Source organism: Ornithorhynchus anatinus, chromosome 1 (assembly GCF_004115215.2).
Source record: "Ornithorhynchus anatinus isolate Pmale09 chromosome 1, mOrnAna1.pri.v4, whole genome shotgun sequence".
In the NCBI taxonomy this organism is placed as follows: Eukaryota; Metazoa; Chordata; class Mammalia; order Monotremata; family Ornithorhynchidae; genus Ornithorhynchus; species Ornithorhynchus anatinus.
Window position 1 is genome coordinate 115,487,929 of NC_041728.1, and position 16,504 is coordinate 115,504,432.

General features: G+C 49.1%; 1 protein-coding gene across 3 annotated transcripts in view; it reads left to right on the forward strand.

Annotated features, from left to right (window-relative positions):
• SLC25A36 (solute carrier family 25 member 36) overlaps nucleotides 1–16,504 on the forward strand; it is a 56,715-nt gene that overhangs the window by 11,723 nt on the left and 28,488 nt on the right. For all 3 annotated transcript variants that reach the window (XM_029073290.1, XM_029073301.1, XM_029073297.1), the window contains exon 2: nucleotides 10,340–10,510. In XM_029073290.1, the coding sequence (XP_028929123.1) occupies nucleotides 10,340–10,510 (171 nt within the window). The remainder of the gene's footprint in view (nucleotides 1–10,339; nucleotides 10,511–16,504) is intronic.

A 16,504-nucleotide genomic window follows, 5' to 3' on the forward strand; every position in this document is an offset into this window, starting at 1 on the left:
CGTACACACACTCTCTCCCCCACTCCCCATCCCCCATCTGGGCTGATGGAAATTCATCAATGAATTCTTTCTGGGTTTTGGAGGGCTTTGGAGAGAGGCGAATACTATCAGGGCCTTTTTAAGCCCCTGAATCCCACTGCATACTGCGGTTATCACCTCACCTCGCCTTTCCGTTGCTGTCTAAATTCTTCAAATGGACCGTCTTTCATTTTTCTCTCCACCGGCTCTCTTCTTGAGCCAGTAAAATCCAGTTTTTGCTCCTACCACTCTACTGTGGCTGTGCTAATACTAATAATGATAATTATGGCAGCGTGGCTTAGTGGATGGAGCACGGGCTTGGGAGTCAGAAGGACCTGGGTTCTATTTGTACACTCCAAGCGCTTAGTACAGTGCTCTGCACATAGTAAGCGCTCAATAGATACTATTGAATGAATGAATGAATTCTGATTCCACCACTTGTCTGCTGTGCGACCTTGGACAAGTCACTTACCTTCTCTGTGCCTCGGTTCCCTCGTCTGTAAAATGGGAATTAAGATGAGAGTCCTTTGTGGAACAGGGAGAGTCTCCCATCCGATTACCTTGTCTCTACCTCAGTGTCAGAACAGTGCTAGGCACGTAGTAAGTGCTCAGTAAATACCACAGTTCTTCATTATTAATAAACTCTTCCTGTGTGCCGAGTACAAGTCACTCAGGTTGGACACGGTCGCTGTCCCGCGTGGAGTTCCCACTTTTAATCCCCGTTTTGCAGATGAAGTAACACGAGGCCCAAAGAAGTGACGTGACTTGCCCGAGGTCAGGCAGCAGACATGTGGCAGAGCGGGATTAGACCCGGGTCCTTCTGACTTCCAGGCCCGGGCCCTATCCTCTGAACCACGCTGCTTCACTCACCAGGGGCCTCCAGATATCTCGCGAACAAGCTTAAAGGGGTCCATTCTGTCCTAATCGTCCTTGACCTTAGACCTGTCCTTGATCCTGGTGCTTCGCACATGGTAAGCGCTTAGCAAATGCCATCACTATTTTACTGCCGACCACCCCCTTCCGGAAACGCTCTCTGATTTTTGGCGTAGCCAGCATGCCGCTCACCTGGGGGTTCCTACTCTCTGGTCGCTCTTCCTCAACTCCTCCCTTCCTTGGCTCCTCTGCCTCTCACCCCCAAACCGGGTGATCCGCCAGATCTGTCAGTCGAGTAATCAGTCGTGTTTTGTTGAGCGCGTACTGCGTGCAGAGCACTGTGTTAGGTGTTGGGGAGAGAACCGGATAACAGTTTACAGTCTAGAGGTGGAGACAGGCATTGATTTAAATTACAGGTAGGTATATAAGTGCGGTGGGGCTGAGGGGTGGAGAGAGGAGCAGATCAGGGTGTGGGGGGAAAGAGGAAATGAGGGTTTTTAGGGCAAGCCTCTTGGGAGAGATGTACTTTCAGAAGGACTCTGAAAGTTGGGGGAGTAACTGTCTGTCGGGTATGAAGAGGGAGGGAGGGTGTTCCAGGCCAAAAGCGGGATGGGGGTGAGAGGTCTGCAGTGAGATAGATGAGATGGGGATACAGTGAATGGGTTGGCAGAGGAGCAAGCGAGTGGGCTGGGTCGTAGTGGGAGAGCAGGAGCTCAGCAAAGAGGCTGATGCGGTAATCAAGGTGGAATAGGATATTCCGTCACTATCTCGATCGCGTCGTCTTGTTTTGTTCGGCTTTGCCGTCCGCCTCCCCCGTTTAGACCGCGAGGCCGTTATCCGGGCAGGGACCGTCTCTATCTGTTGCCGAATTGTACGTCCCAAGCGCTCAGTACGGTGCTCTGCACCTAGTAAGCGCTCGATAAATGCTACTGAATAGGATAAGTGCCTGGATTAACCTCGTAGCAGTTTGGACGGAGAGGAGAGGGCGGGTTTTAATGATGTGACGGTTGAACTGACAGGATTTAGTACCGGCTGGAATATGCGGATCGGATGAGAAAGGAGTCAAAAACCAAGGTTAGAGGCTTGTGAGACAGGAAGGATGGTGGTGCTTTCTACGGTGACCGGAGAGGCCGGGTGGGAAGATGAGAAGTTCATTCAGACGTATTTATTGAGCGCTTACTGTGTGCAGAGCACTGTACTAAGTGCTTGTGAAGTACAATTCAGCAACAGAGACCATCCGTGCCCATTATGGGCTCACAGTCTAGAAGGGGAGTCAGGCATCAAAACAAGTAAACAGGCCTCAATAGTATCAATATAAATAAATAGATTTATAGATATATATATATACATCATTAATAGAATAATAAATATGTGCATATATACACAAGTACTTTGGAGGGCAAAGGGGGAAGAGCAAAGGGAGCGAGCCGGGGCAATGGAGAGGGGAGGGGGAGCAGAGGAAAAGGGGGGCTAAGTCTGGGAAGGCTTCCTGCAGGGAGTGAGCCTTCAGTAGGGCTTTGGGGGGGGAGGTGTGATGGTTTGGCAGATTTGAGGAGGGAGGGCCTTCCAGGCCAGAGGTAGGACAGGTGGGCTAGGTGGGAACGAGGCACGGTGAGAAAGTTAGCACCAGAGGAATGGAGTGTGGAGGCTGGGTTGTAGGAGGAGAGAAGGGAGGTGAGGTAAGGGGCAAGATGACAGAGAGCTTTGAAGCCAAGAGTGAGGAGTTTTTGCTCGTTATGGAGGTGGTTAGGCAACCACTGGAGATTTTTGAGGAGGGGAGTGACATGCCCAGGGCGTTTCTGTAGAAAGAGAATCCGGGCAGCAGAGTGGAGTATAGACTGAAGTGGGGAGAGACAGAAGGGTGGGAGATCAGAAAGGAGGCTGTCGCAGTAATCCGGTCGGGATGGGATGAGTGAAGGTACTAAGGTGGTAGCGGTTTGGATGGAGAGGAGAGGGCGGATCTTGGCGACGTCGTGAAGGTCAGACCGGCAGGTTTGGGTGACGGACTGGGTACGTGGGCCGAATGAGGGAGCGGAGTCAAGGATGACACCGAGGTTGCGGGCTTGTGTCGGGAAGGACGGTGGTGCCGTCCACAGTGACGGAAAAGTCAGGGAGAGGACGGGGTTTGGGAGGGAACATGAGGAGCTCAGTCTTGGACATGTTGAGTTTTAGGGGGCGGGAGGACATCCAGGTGGAGACGTCCCGAAGGCAGGAGGCGATACGAGCCTGGAGGGAGGGAGAGAGAACGGGGGAAGAGATGTAGATTTGAGTATCATCCCCGAAGAGGTGATAGTCGAAGCCAGCGAATGAGTTCACTGAGGGAGTGAGTCGAGATGGACAAGAGAAGGGGATCAAGAACCTGACCCCTGAGGAACCCCTACAGTTAGAGGATGGAGGGGGTGGGACGCAAGGAGGTGCCCACGAAGGAGACTGAGAATGAAGAACTGAGAAATTCTGTTTGGGAAATGTTAAATTCGAGATGTCAGCAGGACAGCCAGGTAAAGAGGTCTTGAAGGCAGGAGGAAACGTGAGGATGTAGAGAAGGAGACAGGTCAGGGCTGGAGATGTAGATTTGGGAATCATCGCAAAGAGGTGGTAGTTGAAGTTGTGGGAGCGAATGAGTTCTCCAAGGGGAGTGGCATAGAAGGAGAATAGAAAGGGACTCAGAACTGAACCTTGAGGGCCCCCCTCCGCTCTTACGAGGTGGGAGGCAGAGGAGGAGCCCTCAAAAGAGACCGAGGATATAATAATAAATAATGTTGGTATTTGTTAAGCAGAGCACTGTTCTAAGTGCTGGGGGAGATACAAGGTGATCAGGTTGTCCCCCGTGAGGCTCACAGTCTTCATTCCCATTTTGCAGATGAGGTAACTGAGGCACAGAGAAGTCAAGTGACTTGCCCACAGTCACACAGCTGACAAGTGGCAGAGCGGGGATCCGAGGGGCGGTTCAGTAATGGGTAACAAGCTATGCTCTGCCTAAAGTAGCCGATGGGGTGGCAAGAGCAGGAAGAAGGTAGGTATTGTACTCGAAACAGCTCGATTCAGTCGATTCATTCTGTGAAATGAGCCTCTGCTGGGGATCTGAGGAGTGGGGTGGGGCGGGGGCCGTGACTCCTTGGAGGGCTATTTTTGAGAAGACTGCGAAGGCAGGGAGGGATGTGGGGTTTGCCGGGGCTGACTCAGGGTGAATTTCATAGCACAGAAAAGGGCTGAGCAGCAATGGCTTGAAGATGGGAGGGTTGCGAGGGAAGTGTAGTTTGGGAGGAACAGAAAACGCTTGCTGGGGTTTAATGGGAGAAGAACACGGCTAGCTAAGAGGGAGACCGCTGATGGAAAGCCCGAAGCCAATGATTTAGAGGAATTTTTGCCGTTTGCGAAAAGGAATGACTAACCGTTGGAAGGTTTGATGTCGTGTGCCCAAAACGGGGTTCTTAAAAATGTGAAAGACCGAAGGGGTGAGGTGGGGAAAGCATTAAGGAAGTTGCTGAAGGAAAGCGGCGTAGAAGAATTGAAGCCGTGAATCGTGGGGACCCTGTGATAATGCTTCCTAGAACCTGTCCCTCCTAAACTTTAGACTGGTGCTACCGTACAGTGGTTCCGTCTTCTTTTGGTGTGAAAATAACCAGCAACGGTGGACAAAAAAAAGAAAGAAATTAGCATCGAGAACATCAAAACTGCAAATTTTGTGTCCACCCCCCTTTTTTTTTTAATTTTTATTTTCTCCTGTTTCCTCCTCCTCCATTCTCATCCCACATTTTCAATAAAACTAGAGCTCAGGCTGGGCCAGCCCGGGTACGTGTTTTCAGGGAAACCCAAGGCGATGGGGCCCAAGGGGGCCAGGAGCATGGCCTATTCATTCATTCAATAGTATTTATTGAGCGTTTACTATGTGCAGAGTACTGTACTAAATGCTTGGAATGTACAATTTGGCAACGGAGACCATCCCTGCCCAATGATGGGCTCACAGTCTGGCCTAGTGGATAGAGCATGGGCTTGAGAGTCAGAAGGACCTGAGTTCTAATCCCAGCTCCTCCACTTGTCCAGCGTGTGACCTTGGGTAAGTCACTTCACTTCCCTGGGCCTCAATTACCCCATCTGAAAAATAGGGATTAAGACTGTGAACCCCACGTGGGACAGGAATTGGGTCCAACCCGATTAGGTTTTATCTACCCCAGTAGAGACTCAGCGTGGCTCAGTGGAAAGAGCCCAGGCTTGGGAGTCAGAGGTCATGGGTTCGAATCCCCGCTCCGCCCCTTGTCAGTTGTGTGACTGTGGGCAGGTCACTTAACTTCTCTGTGCCTCAGTTACCTCATCTGTAAAATGGGGATTAAAACTGTGAGCCCCACGTGGGACAACCTGATCACCCTGTGTCTACCCCAGCGCTTAGAACAGTGCTCTGCACATAGTAAGCGCTTAACAAATACCAACATTATTATTGTTACTTAGAACGGTGTTCGACACTTAGTCAGTGCTTAACAAATGCCATCATCATCGGATGGAGGCTGAATTGTGTTTGAGCAGGCGTGAGCACCCTTTCCTCTCCCGCTGAGTGTCCGTCCCGGACTAAGCAGTAAGAGAGATAGGAAGGAAGAGGCTAAATGCACCTCTGTTTTGTTTTCGGTGTGTTGGCTGAGCAGGACCTCTGCTCCCTGAGCCCACAACCTCTCCAGGCCTCAGCCTGACCCCCGAGCCACAGAATAGCCATTTGATGTGCCAAACGAGCAGACAGAACTTGGACTCGGGAGCCTCATGCGGGACAACAGTGGGTCCAACTGGATTAACTTGTATCTAGCCCAGCGCTTAGAAGAGTGCTTAACTCGTAGTAAAGTGCTCAGCCAGTACCCTAATCCTCATTCAGGGTTTGGCTGTGCCATGCCCTGAATTTTCAAATTCCCTCCTAACCCCGCAACTCTTAGGACGTATCTCCCCCATCACTTAGAACGGTGCTTGGCACATAGCAAGCACTTAACAAAGTACCATTATTATTATCATTATAATTATTAGCTTGCTCATCTCTGTGGCTGACATCCTCTCTGCCCCCGTAGCTTTGGTTCCCCTTAATTCTAACCACTTTTTCCGCTCTCGTCTTTATTCAATCATCTGCTGAATCCCATGGGTTTCTCCCCCCACCTTTCCCAGATCTACCCCTTCCTCCTCTGCTGACTGCTCCCACCCTGGTTCAGGCTCATGTCATATCGTGGTTAGATTACCGAATGGGTGCCTTACTGGAATCCCAGCTTCAAGCTTATCTGCCTCCTGCCTTTGCTATTCACTGCTCCTTGATTATCTTCGTGAAACATTGCTCTTCACACCGCTCCTTCTTAAAAAAAGAAAAAGCAAGCTCCAGTGGGCTGTACATTACTTTCCACATCAGAAAAATTCCTGACTGGCTTCAAGGCTCTCCAAATGGACTGTTACATTTATCTGGGGCAGAGTATTGTGTCTCACTTGCTCTGTGACCTTGGGAAGTAGTGGATGGAGCAGGAGCCTGAGAGTCAGAACTACCTGGGTTTTAGTCCCAGCTCCCTCACTTGTGTGGCGGGTGACCTTGGACAAGTCACTTCACTTCTCTGGACCTCAATATCCTCATCTGTAAAAGGAGATTCATTCTGTGAACCCCATGTGGGACACGGACTTAGCCTATATCTGTCACCCGGCGCCGGGGACCGGTTCTTTCGGACTCGGCGTGGCGAGAGAGAGAGAGAGAGAGGCCGGGGATGGAAAACCTGAGTTTTGTATAGAATTTATTCCGCGGGGCGAATTGAATTAATTATTTAGACGCGACAATCGGCCTTCCCTTTTGGGAGAAATATGGGGTTGAAGCTTCCCCTTTGGGAGGAATATGGGGTTAGAGCTTCCCTAACGGGAGGAATCCACCGGTATGTTACTGCGTGTGGGCGGACACCAGGGCCCGCCCAGGCAGTGCTTGCTTATGGTTTACTCACAGCGTGGTGAGGCGGCTTCTTCCTACCATGTGCGCACCCACTCAGGAGGAACCCACTTAGGCGTTTAAACCCACTTGCACGTTAAAACCCACTTACGCGTTAAGTTCACGTATGCGCTACTTGCAGGTGTTGAGGCGGCTAGCTCCCACCCTCTTCACGTCCCCCTGGGGAGGCACCCACTTAGACATCAAATCCATTTAAACGTTACATACCCATGGCGAAGCATCCGGCTTCCAACCCCACGAGCGCTCGGCAGGACGGGACGCGCACCCATCCCACGGCTCCTCACTCGGTGCAGGCAGAGCGGCCTTCCCACGCTCTGGCCGGAGGCGACCCGCAGCCGGCTGCTTCGGTACCCCAGGGTCACCTTGGGACGCTGTCCCAGTGCTCAGTACAGTGCTTAGCACATAGTAAGTTCCAACCTGATTAGCTTGTATCTATCCCAGTGCTTAGTTCAGTGCCTGGCACATAGTAAGTGCTCAAGAAACACCATCAAGAAAAGATGTTTACATACTACGTAACTTCCATCGTAGTCTTTAAGCATTTATTGAAAATACTGAGAAAAGGCCTTTATGTAAATAGTCTTCAAGGAAACTACTTTGATTTGGGGTAGAATGCTATCAGTTGATCATTTATGGTAATTGTTGAGTGTTTACTATTTGCAGAGCACTAGGTAACAGAATTAGTAGACAAGTTCCCCGCCAAGGGAGATTTGTGAAACAATGCTGTGTTTTTATTTACATTTTTAATAGCTCATTCACTTGAAGGCACTGTGGGCTAGTGGAAAGAGCAGGGAACTGGACTGGAAGTCAGAAGACCCTGGTTCTTGTCTTAGTTCTACCATTCACCTGCTCTGTGACCTTGAGCAAGTCTCTCACCATCTCTGAGTTTGGGCTTCTTCAGCCATAATAGTAATAATAATAAGAGTGATGATGATATTTGCTAAGCGCTTACTGTGTGCCAAGCACTGTTGTAAGTGCTGGGGGAGATATAGGGTAATCAGGTTGTCCCACATGGGGCTCACAGCAGCGTGGCTCAGTGGGAGGAGCACAGGCTTGGGAGTCAGAGGTTATGGGTTCGAATCCTGGCTCTGCCCCTTGTCAGCTGCGTGACTGGGGGCAAGTCACTTAACTGCTCTGTGTCTCAGTGACCTCATCTGTAAAATGGGGATGAAGACTGTGAGCCTCACGAGGGACAACCTGATTGCCCTGTATCTCCCCCAGCGCTTAGAACAGTGCTCTGCACATAGTAAGCATTTAGCAAATACCAACATTATTATTATTATTATTAATCCCCATTTTGCAGATGAGGTAACTGAGGTCCAGAGAAGTTAAGTGATTTGCCCAGAGTCACACAGCTGACAGGTGGCGGAGCCGGGATTGGAACCCACGCCCTCTGACTCCTAAACCCGTGCTGTTTCCATTAAGCCACACTGCTTCTCATGTAAAACGTGGTTGATAGAAGGTGAACCCTCTGGGACAGGGACTATGTATTAATAATAATGCTGGTATTTGTTAAGCGCTTACTGTGTGCCAAGCACTGTTCTAATATCTGTATCATCTGATAACCTTATATCTTCCCCATTACTTAGCATAAAATAAGTTAAGAAGTGCCATCATTTATTATTATATTGTCTTTTTTTTCCACACTTGTTTGTTTCAGCAGTTCTCCCATGCGTCTGGGTAGTTTTCTCCAAGTAATTCAGATAATGGAAATCAGATGACGTGACTCAGACTTTTATAAGTGGGAGCCTAAAGTAGATTTTTTTTTAATGGTGCTTGTTAAGCACTTACTATGTGCCATTTTAATGGTACTTGTTAAATGTTTACTGTTCTAAGTACTGTAACCTCTAGCAGGGAACAGTCTACCGACTCTGTTATATTGTCCTCTCCCAAGCACTTAATACAGTGCTCTGCGCTCAGTAGATATTGATCGATTGGGGTAGATACAAGATAATCAGGTTGGTCGCAGGACAGTCCCTTTCTCACATGGGGCTCACATTCTAAATCGGAGGGATGAGGATCTAATCCCCATTTTACACATGAGGGAACTGAGGCACAGAGAAGTGAAATGATCTGCCCAGGGTCACACAGCAGACAAGTGGCAGAGCTGGAATTAGAACCCAGGTCCCGACGTCCAGGCCAGGGCTCTTTTCGCTAGGTTTCTCAGCTTGCCATCGATCGACAGACGGAGACCTGCCGAGCCTTGACTCAATCCACGTATTCTAAGCCTGATCGTTCAATTCATTCGTTCAGTCGTATTTATTGAGTGCTTATTGTGTGCAAAGCACTGTACTGAGCCCTTGGAAGAGTACAGTAAAATAATGGACATGTTCCCTGCCCAAATAAGATTACAGTCTAGAGATCAACCCCACAGAAAGACAAAAAGGCCTACACCCTTTTCTATCTCCCGTCTCTTCCTACTCCTTCCTTGAAATCCTCAGGCCCACTTCAGCGCCATGGGGGAACAAAAAAAAGAGGAGTCCAGATAGGTAGGAGCAATATCCACCAGGCTTGGTTTGGGTTCTGAAATAGTAATATTTATTATAATTATTATTATTATAGTATTTGGAAAGCGCTTACTATGTGCCAAGCACTGTTCTAAGCAGTGGGGTAGATAACAAGGTAATCAGGGTGTCCCTCGCGGGCTCACAGTCTTAATCCCCATTTAACAGGTGAGGTAATTTAGGCCCGGAGAAGTGAAGTGACTTGACCAAGGTCACACAGCAGACAAGTGACAGAGCCAGGAGCAGAACCCACGTCCTCTGACTCGCAAGCCCGGGCTCTTGCCATTAGGCCATGATGCTTCTGCCCAGGTAAGGCTCTCACCTCTGAGCCTTGGGCCTTCCTCTCTCTGAGTAGCTCTCTAAGCCAGTCTTGTAAACAGGAGCCCCAAATTTACCAGCACACATCCTGCTTTCCAACAGATGCCCAGGGAGTAAAACAAAATTAAATCAAGCATTTCCTCCTACCGTCTCGCCATAATTTGTCATTCAACCTTGGGCTAATGGGCTGTTCTGAACTCTCCTGCTCAGCAAGAGGTAAAAGTAGAAACATTCAAAGAAGGAACAGCCTCATTTGCCATGAGGGCTTTGGGCAAGCTGAAGAAACTTTTCTTTTTCACCTGACGTTATCACCCAGTTGCTTCGGTTTCTGTTTATTTGTAAATCACCAGCACTGAGTATTCATTTTCCATTCGTTATTCCGTGATTTGCCCGGGTGACCGGTGCCTAAGATCTTTACTGCTTCAGCTGCAGGAGGAAAGGTTTGCTGCGTCTCCTTGTCTTTACTGAGTAGGTTTTTTTGTGCTTGTGAGCCCCCTGAGGGACCAGGACTATGCCCAGTTCCCACCTGCGTGTTCTTTCCCAGTGCTTAGAGCAGCGCCCCGCACACAGTAGGTGCTTAATACGTACCGTTGCCGTTATTGCTACCACTCTGGGTGGATGTTTCCCACGAAGTCCTTTAGTGATAATCATTTTGGTGTGCTTTCTTTTTCCCCTTCAGATGTGGGGGGACTGTAGGTGCAATTCTGACATGCCCACTGGAAGTTGTAAAAACAAGACTGCAGTCCTCCTCGGTGACACTTTACATCTCTGAAGTTCAACTCAATACTGTAAATGGAGCTAGTGTCGGCCGTGTGGCTAGAGTCTCCCCCGGACCTCTCCATTGCCTAAAGTGAGTACCCGATGGTTTGTATTATTGGTACACAAATTGGTATTTGTCCACGTCCAGAATGTGCAGCCGGAGACACTTGGTCCTGGTTCTCCCCTCCCCGCCTCGGCCCCGCGAGTCTCGATCCTGTGGGGGCCTAACTGGGCTAGCATCCCGCTGGCCTCGGTCTAACTTGGGGAGGCCAGGGTGACCACCCCGTGGTAGGATTTGGGGCACTAACGTGCCCATGTGGTAGCTAGCTCCACTCAGGTGGTGGCCTCTGTGAGTCTAGTAGCCACGTGTACGGTTCCACCGTCTCAGGGAGCGACTTGGAGTTGGTAATAATAATAATAATAAAAAGAAGAATGAAGAATTGTATTTAAGTGCTTACTCTGTACCGGGGACTCTACTAAGCGTTGGGGTGGGTACAGGCAAATGGAGTTGGACACAGTCCCTGACCCATATGGGGACTCAGGGTCTCAAACCCCATTTTACGGCTGGGGTAACTGAAGTCCGGACAAGTGAAGTGACTTGCCCGAGGTCACGCAGCAGACAAGAGGTGGAGGTGGGATTAGAACTCAGGTTCTTCTGACTCTCAGGCCTGGGGTCCATCCACTAGGCCACAGTGCTTCTCTAAGGTTCCCTTCCGACCTCGGTGCTCAGTGGGGTTTGGACTCAGAGGGGTGGGGAGAGGCCAGGGGAGGCCGAGGCCCTCACGTCGAGTCCACGCAGGGATTTACCTGGGAGAAGGGCCACTCCCGCTCCTGCCCCTGCTGCTCCCACTTCCCCGGCAACCTCACTTCTTTTCCCTTCTGAGCTGGCCGGGCCCACCAGCTCGGCGGCTTCAGGCCTGCCACTGCTCTCCTAATGATATCGGTATCTGTTAACTGCTTACCGTGTGCCAGGCGCTGTTCGAAGCGTTGGGGATACAAGCTAATCAAGTTGGATACCGTTCATGTCTCACGTGGGGCTCATAGTCTTTTTAATCCCCATTTTACAGGTGAGGGAACTGAGGCCCAGAGAAGTTAAGTGAGTTGCCCAGGGTCCCACAACAGACAAGTGAGAGAGCAGGGGTTAGGACCCAGATCCTTCTGACTCCCAGGCCCGGGCTTCGTTCATTCAGTAGTATATATTGAGCGCTTACTATGTGCAGAGCACTGGACTAAGCGTTTGGAATGTACAATTTCCAAATTTCATCCAATTTGCTCTAGCTCTGCCTGCTACCCAGAGGGGCTGGCTATTCCTACTTCTTGGAGGCCAGCCCTAGTCTATTTTGCTCCTTGCTCCTGCCGGCCCTGCCCCAAGTCCTGGCCTGTCACTCAGCCTTGGGGCCCCGGGGGGGATAGGTGGAAAAAATTCCAAATCTGCACATCACTGGGCCCCAGGCATAGCAAAATTTTGATCTATTACTCTTACGGATGAACCCCAGCACTTAATATGGTTAAACGGTAATTGCAAACATAAATTGATCAGTTAGGTTTATAGTTACTACTCGGTGTATTTCTTTTGGAGTAATACCTTGTGTAATCTGAACAGGTTAACGTTTGTTAACCAACTGTCTCTTGGGCCTAAACAATTCTTTTGGGGTAGGTATAAATGCTATCTAATTTCGACCCCCAAATTTGGAGTCGAAGTCAGGGAAATTCTAATTATTTACCTAAAGATTCTGCTGCCGTTGTTCTCTCAGCAGAGTGTTTCTTGAATACATCATTACCAGGAGCTAATGGAATTTCTGAGACTCTGGACCACTAAAACTACTTAACGAGGATGGTGACTTTCTCTGTCAGGCGGTGTATTATAAAACGACTGGAAAGACAAAACAAACAGCTTAACACAAGATTAGAATTTTCAGAACCTCTTACGTAACCAAACATTTGCAGTGCCTGAATTCATGGGCTCATCTGGGACTCGATTTATTTGACCTTGGCATAGTGGTGTTTATTTTTCTGTAGCAGAATAAACTCATCCAAAGTTAACCTTTGCCACAAAAAGATTTCATCATTTGTTGGATTCTCTTCTCTCTGGTGGCTGCAGGCTGTGTCTTGACAGTCAGTGCTGCCCGAACAGAGGGCTCTGCTGCTTCTCCTCTGGCTTTTTTTTTTTAAAACAGGTAAAAAAAAAAATCCTGTAAATTCCTGTTCCTGCTGTTTGCTAAGTACTAAGTACTTACTCTGTGCCAGGCACTGTACTAAGCCCCGGGGTGGGTACAAGCCGATCAGGTTGGACACAGTCCATGCCCCACATGGGGCTCACAGCTTTAATCCCCATTTTAAAGGTCAGGTAACTGAGGCCCAGAGAAGTGAAGAGACATGGCCGAGATCACACAGCAGCCAAGTGGCAGAGCCGCAATTAGAACCCAGGTCCTTCCGACACCCGGCCCGTGCTCTTTCCGCTAGGCCACGCTGCTTTCCAGCTTCTGAGACTATATTTAGCCCTGGGGTAGCAAGAGGGAGCAGGCAACGGTGGCCTGGACCAAATAAACTGGCTACTTAGAGAAATCGATTGCTCACTGCTTTAAAGTCACTTTATTAATGCTCTCCAATTCTATGGTCATAGAGAAGCAGAGCTGGAATTGTTCTAAAAACCCAGTCTTGTTCACACCAGTCTGTGGCTTGATGTGTCTCATCTTGCGTGGTGAAAGCATGTAACAGGTCTGTTCACGGGACCTAGTGCAAAGTACCTCTCACTGACCTCCTTCCCTGCCCAGTTTTTGTAACCGGCGGTTTCTGGTATTCACACAGAGATCTCCGCACGGTGAATCGACAAGCGGCAACCTTCTCTCCTACCTCCAGGCCAGTCTAGACAGGCGCTGCCGACGTCTAGCTGTTTCAAACTGTGTTCTTAATTATACAGTCCTGTTAGGTGGAGGTTGTTATTACTGCTGGACCCAGCGTGATGCTACTGTTTCATGGATCCTAATTTTAGCTGAATTTCTGGTCCCTGAAGGAGGTAGGATGAAGGGAGCCTGGTTTTTCGTTTTGTTTTTTAAGTGGTATTTGTTGAGCACTTACTGTGTTCCTGGCCCTGAACTGCTTCTCCCTGTTTTTCCCTCTTTTTTTCACCCTGTCTTGAAAGCGGGAGTTCAGGGCCCTGGTCCCCGGAGCCTTAAATATCCTCTTCTGAGTTGTGGGGTCAGGTTTTTCTGAAATCTCCTCCGGAAGGCTTTCCTTGATTGATCGTTCATCTTGCTACCCTGTACCTTCTCTCTCTCTCCCCCACGACCCTCCTTCCAATCCACCTCCACTGCTTCTTCACTTTTGCTTCACCTAAGCTCTGAAGTACCCCTGCCCTCCATCTCCCCTTCTTGTCTTCCACCCCACTCGACTGTCTTCTCGAGGGCAGGGATTATGTCCAATAATCCTATTTTACTCTGCTAAGTGCTTAGTTCAGTACCAATAAGAGCTCAAGTATTGTGGAGTGATAGATAGGAACCCAAAGAGGTGGTAGAGGGAAATGGCACCCTGACACCTGCCTAAGCTATTTCTGCTTCTCACACAGACGTATTGTCAGCACGCACACTGAGGGACCCAAACCTAGTTGGACAGACAGTCCTTTGTACATAGTTGGGGCTCAATACATGTTGTTGTTATTATTATGGTATTTGTTAAGCACTTACTATGTGCCAGGCACCGTACTAAGCTCTGGGGTGGACACGGTCCCCCTCCCATATGGGCCTCACATTCTCGATCCCCATTTTACAGATGAGGTCAGTGAGGCACCGAGCAGCGAAGTGATTGCCCAAGGTCACAGAGCAGACGGGGGTGGAACCGGGATTAGAACCCGTGACCTTCTGACTCCCAGGCCCGTGCTCTGTCTGCTACGCCATGCTCCTTTGAATGTTGATTGACTGACAGTGGGTTCAGAACCTCTTTGTCAAAGCTGCTTCACTAGCTGCCTCTGCAGCTCACAGCCGAGAGGAAACACTCACCTAAGAAACAGAAGTCCGTTGGAAAGTAACCAAACTGCCCTCTCCTCTCCATCCAGACTGTTCATTCAAGCGGTAATCCTGCCATAGCTATTGCTGACCTCCCTGCTTCCTGTCTCTCCCCTCCATCCTCCACTTGGTTACCTGGATCATTTTTTCTAAAAAAATCAACAAACAAACAAACAAAAAAACAGTATGTCTTCCCACTCCTCTGAAACCTCCAGTGGTTGCCCACCTATGTTCTCCTTTGAGGCACTTATTCAGCTCTCTCCCTCCTATCTTTTCCCACTGATTTCGCAGTATGACCCAGCCCACCTACCTCTCTTCTTGAATACCAGCCCACTCATTGAACCTCTAACTCTTTCGCCAACGACCCCTTGCCCACTTCCTCCCTCTGGCCTGGAAACTCCCACCCCCTTCATAGCCGACAGACCACTGCCCTCCCCATCTTCAAAGCCCTTCTGAAACCCCAGTTCCTCCTAGTGACCTTCCTTGACTACCCGTCATCGCCCCTCTGTATTCAACCTCTGCTCTACTTCACCCATGCACTTGTCTGGATCCTCCTCAAGCACATACATGTAAAGATAAGATGGAAGTAGTATTGGAAGCTGTTGCCCTCATCTTGAACTTGCCCACGGGCAGAGCTTTGTCGGGAGGAGAGGCAGAGGGAGGAGAAGGCTCTGGGCTCCATAGCAGTTGGTGCCTCTTTCTTCTCTCCCTGCTTCTCCGAGTCCCTTGGCCACTTCTGTTGGTCAGTCTCAAAATGATGACATCTGTTCAACACTTACTATGCTGGGGTAGATAGAAGCTAATCAAGTTGGGCACGGTCCCCGTGTCACTTGAGCCTCACAGCCTGAATCCCCATTTTACAGAGGAAGGAACTGAACCACGGAGAAATTAAGCGGCGTACCCAAGGTCACACAGCAGATAAATGCTGGAGCCGGCTTTAGAATAATAATAAGAAGAATGATGATGGTATCTGTTAAGCACCTATCGTGTGCCAAGCAGTGTTCTGAGCGTTGAGGTAGATAACCAAGTAAGCAGATTGTCCCACGTGGGGCTCACGGTCTTAATCCCCATTTTACAGATGAGGTAACTGAGACACGGAAAAGTGAAGTGACTTGCCCAGAGTCACACAGCCGACAAGTGGCGGAGCCAGGATTAGAACCTCCGGCCTCCGATTCCCAAGTCCTTGTTCTTTCCACACTAAGCCACGCTGCTCCTCAGAACCCGGATCCTTCTGACTCCCAGGCCCGTGCCCTGTCTCTTAGGCCATGCTGCTTCAAAAGTGGCAGGGGAAATGGGGAAGGAACAAGAGTGAAGATTTGGAAGGGGCTTGGCACTGTGGGGTGGATACGGGGAGAAGGTAGGAACAGGAGGAGGTAAGAATTGGGGATGAAGTCTGAAAAATCCATCCTCTTCTACTAATCAAAGAACAGTTCACAGAAGCGTGTAACGATAAGCAGCCACTTCCTTCCCAGGCCCAGAACTGAATCCTTGCCTTTTAATCATATTTTTCACAGAGATCGTAGCGTTTCGTTATCACCTATTCAGGATTTCTAGTTGATGATCGGTAACTTTATTTCCATAGATTTTTCTGGGCCATTGGGTTTGATATGCATAAGAAACAGTTCCCCTTGATTGTGTCCTTCAAAAAGCAAAACGGGTGTCAGAGTTACTTTATTATCAAATCGACTCTTCTCCTTTATGCAGATTCTTACTGGGCATCTTAAGAAATTGTATAAACTGGAAATAACTGAAGTTTACCTTTGCGTTTAATATTTTGTGTCTGGCATACTGATTAGTTATCACAGTGAGATATTTCCGTGGATAATCCACCGACGTAACCGGGGCCGGGAACTGCCTGCTACACCTTCAGAGACTGTAGCTTAACTCAGGTTGAATTCCATTCTAAGAACTCTCGACGGTCATTTCACTTTCACGGTCACTTTTTGTTGGCGAGCTTGGGAACGCCTTAGAAGGGAGAGCGTTTAGAAATATTTTATGTTAGAGACATCACAGGCACCTGAGGTGTCTATTTTTAGCTCCAAAAGCCTCCAGATTTATGGAAAAGTGTTATGATATAATTATAA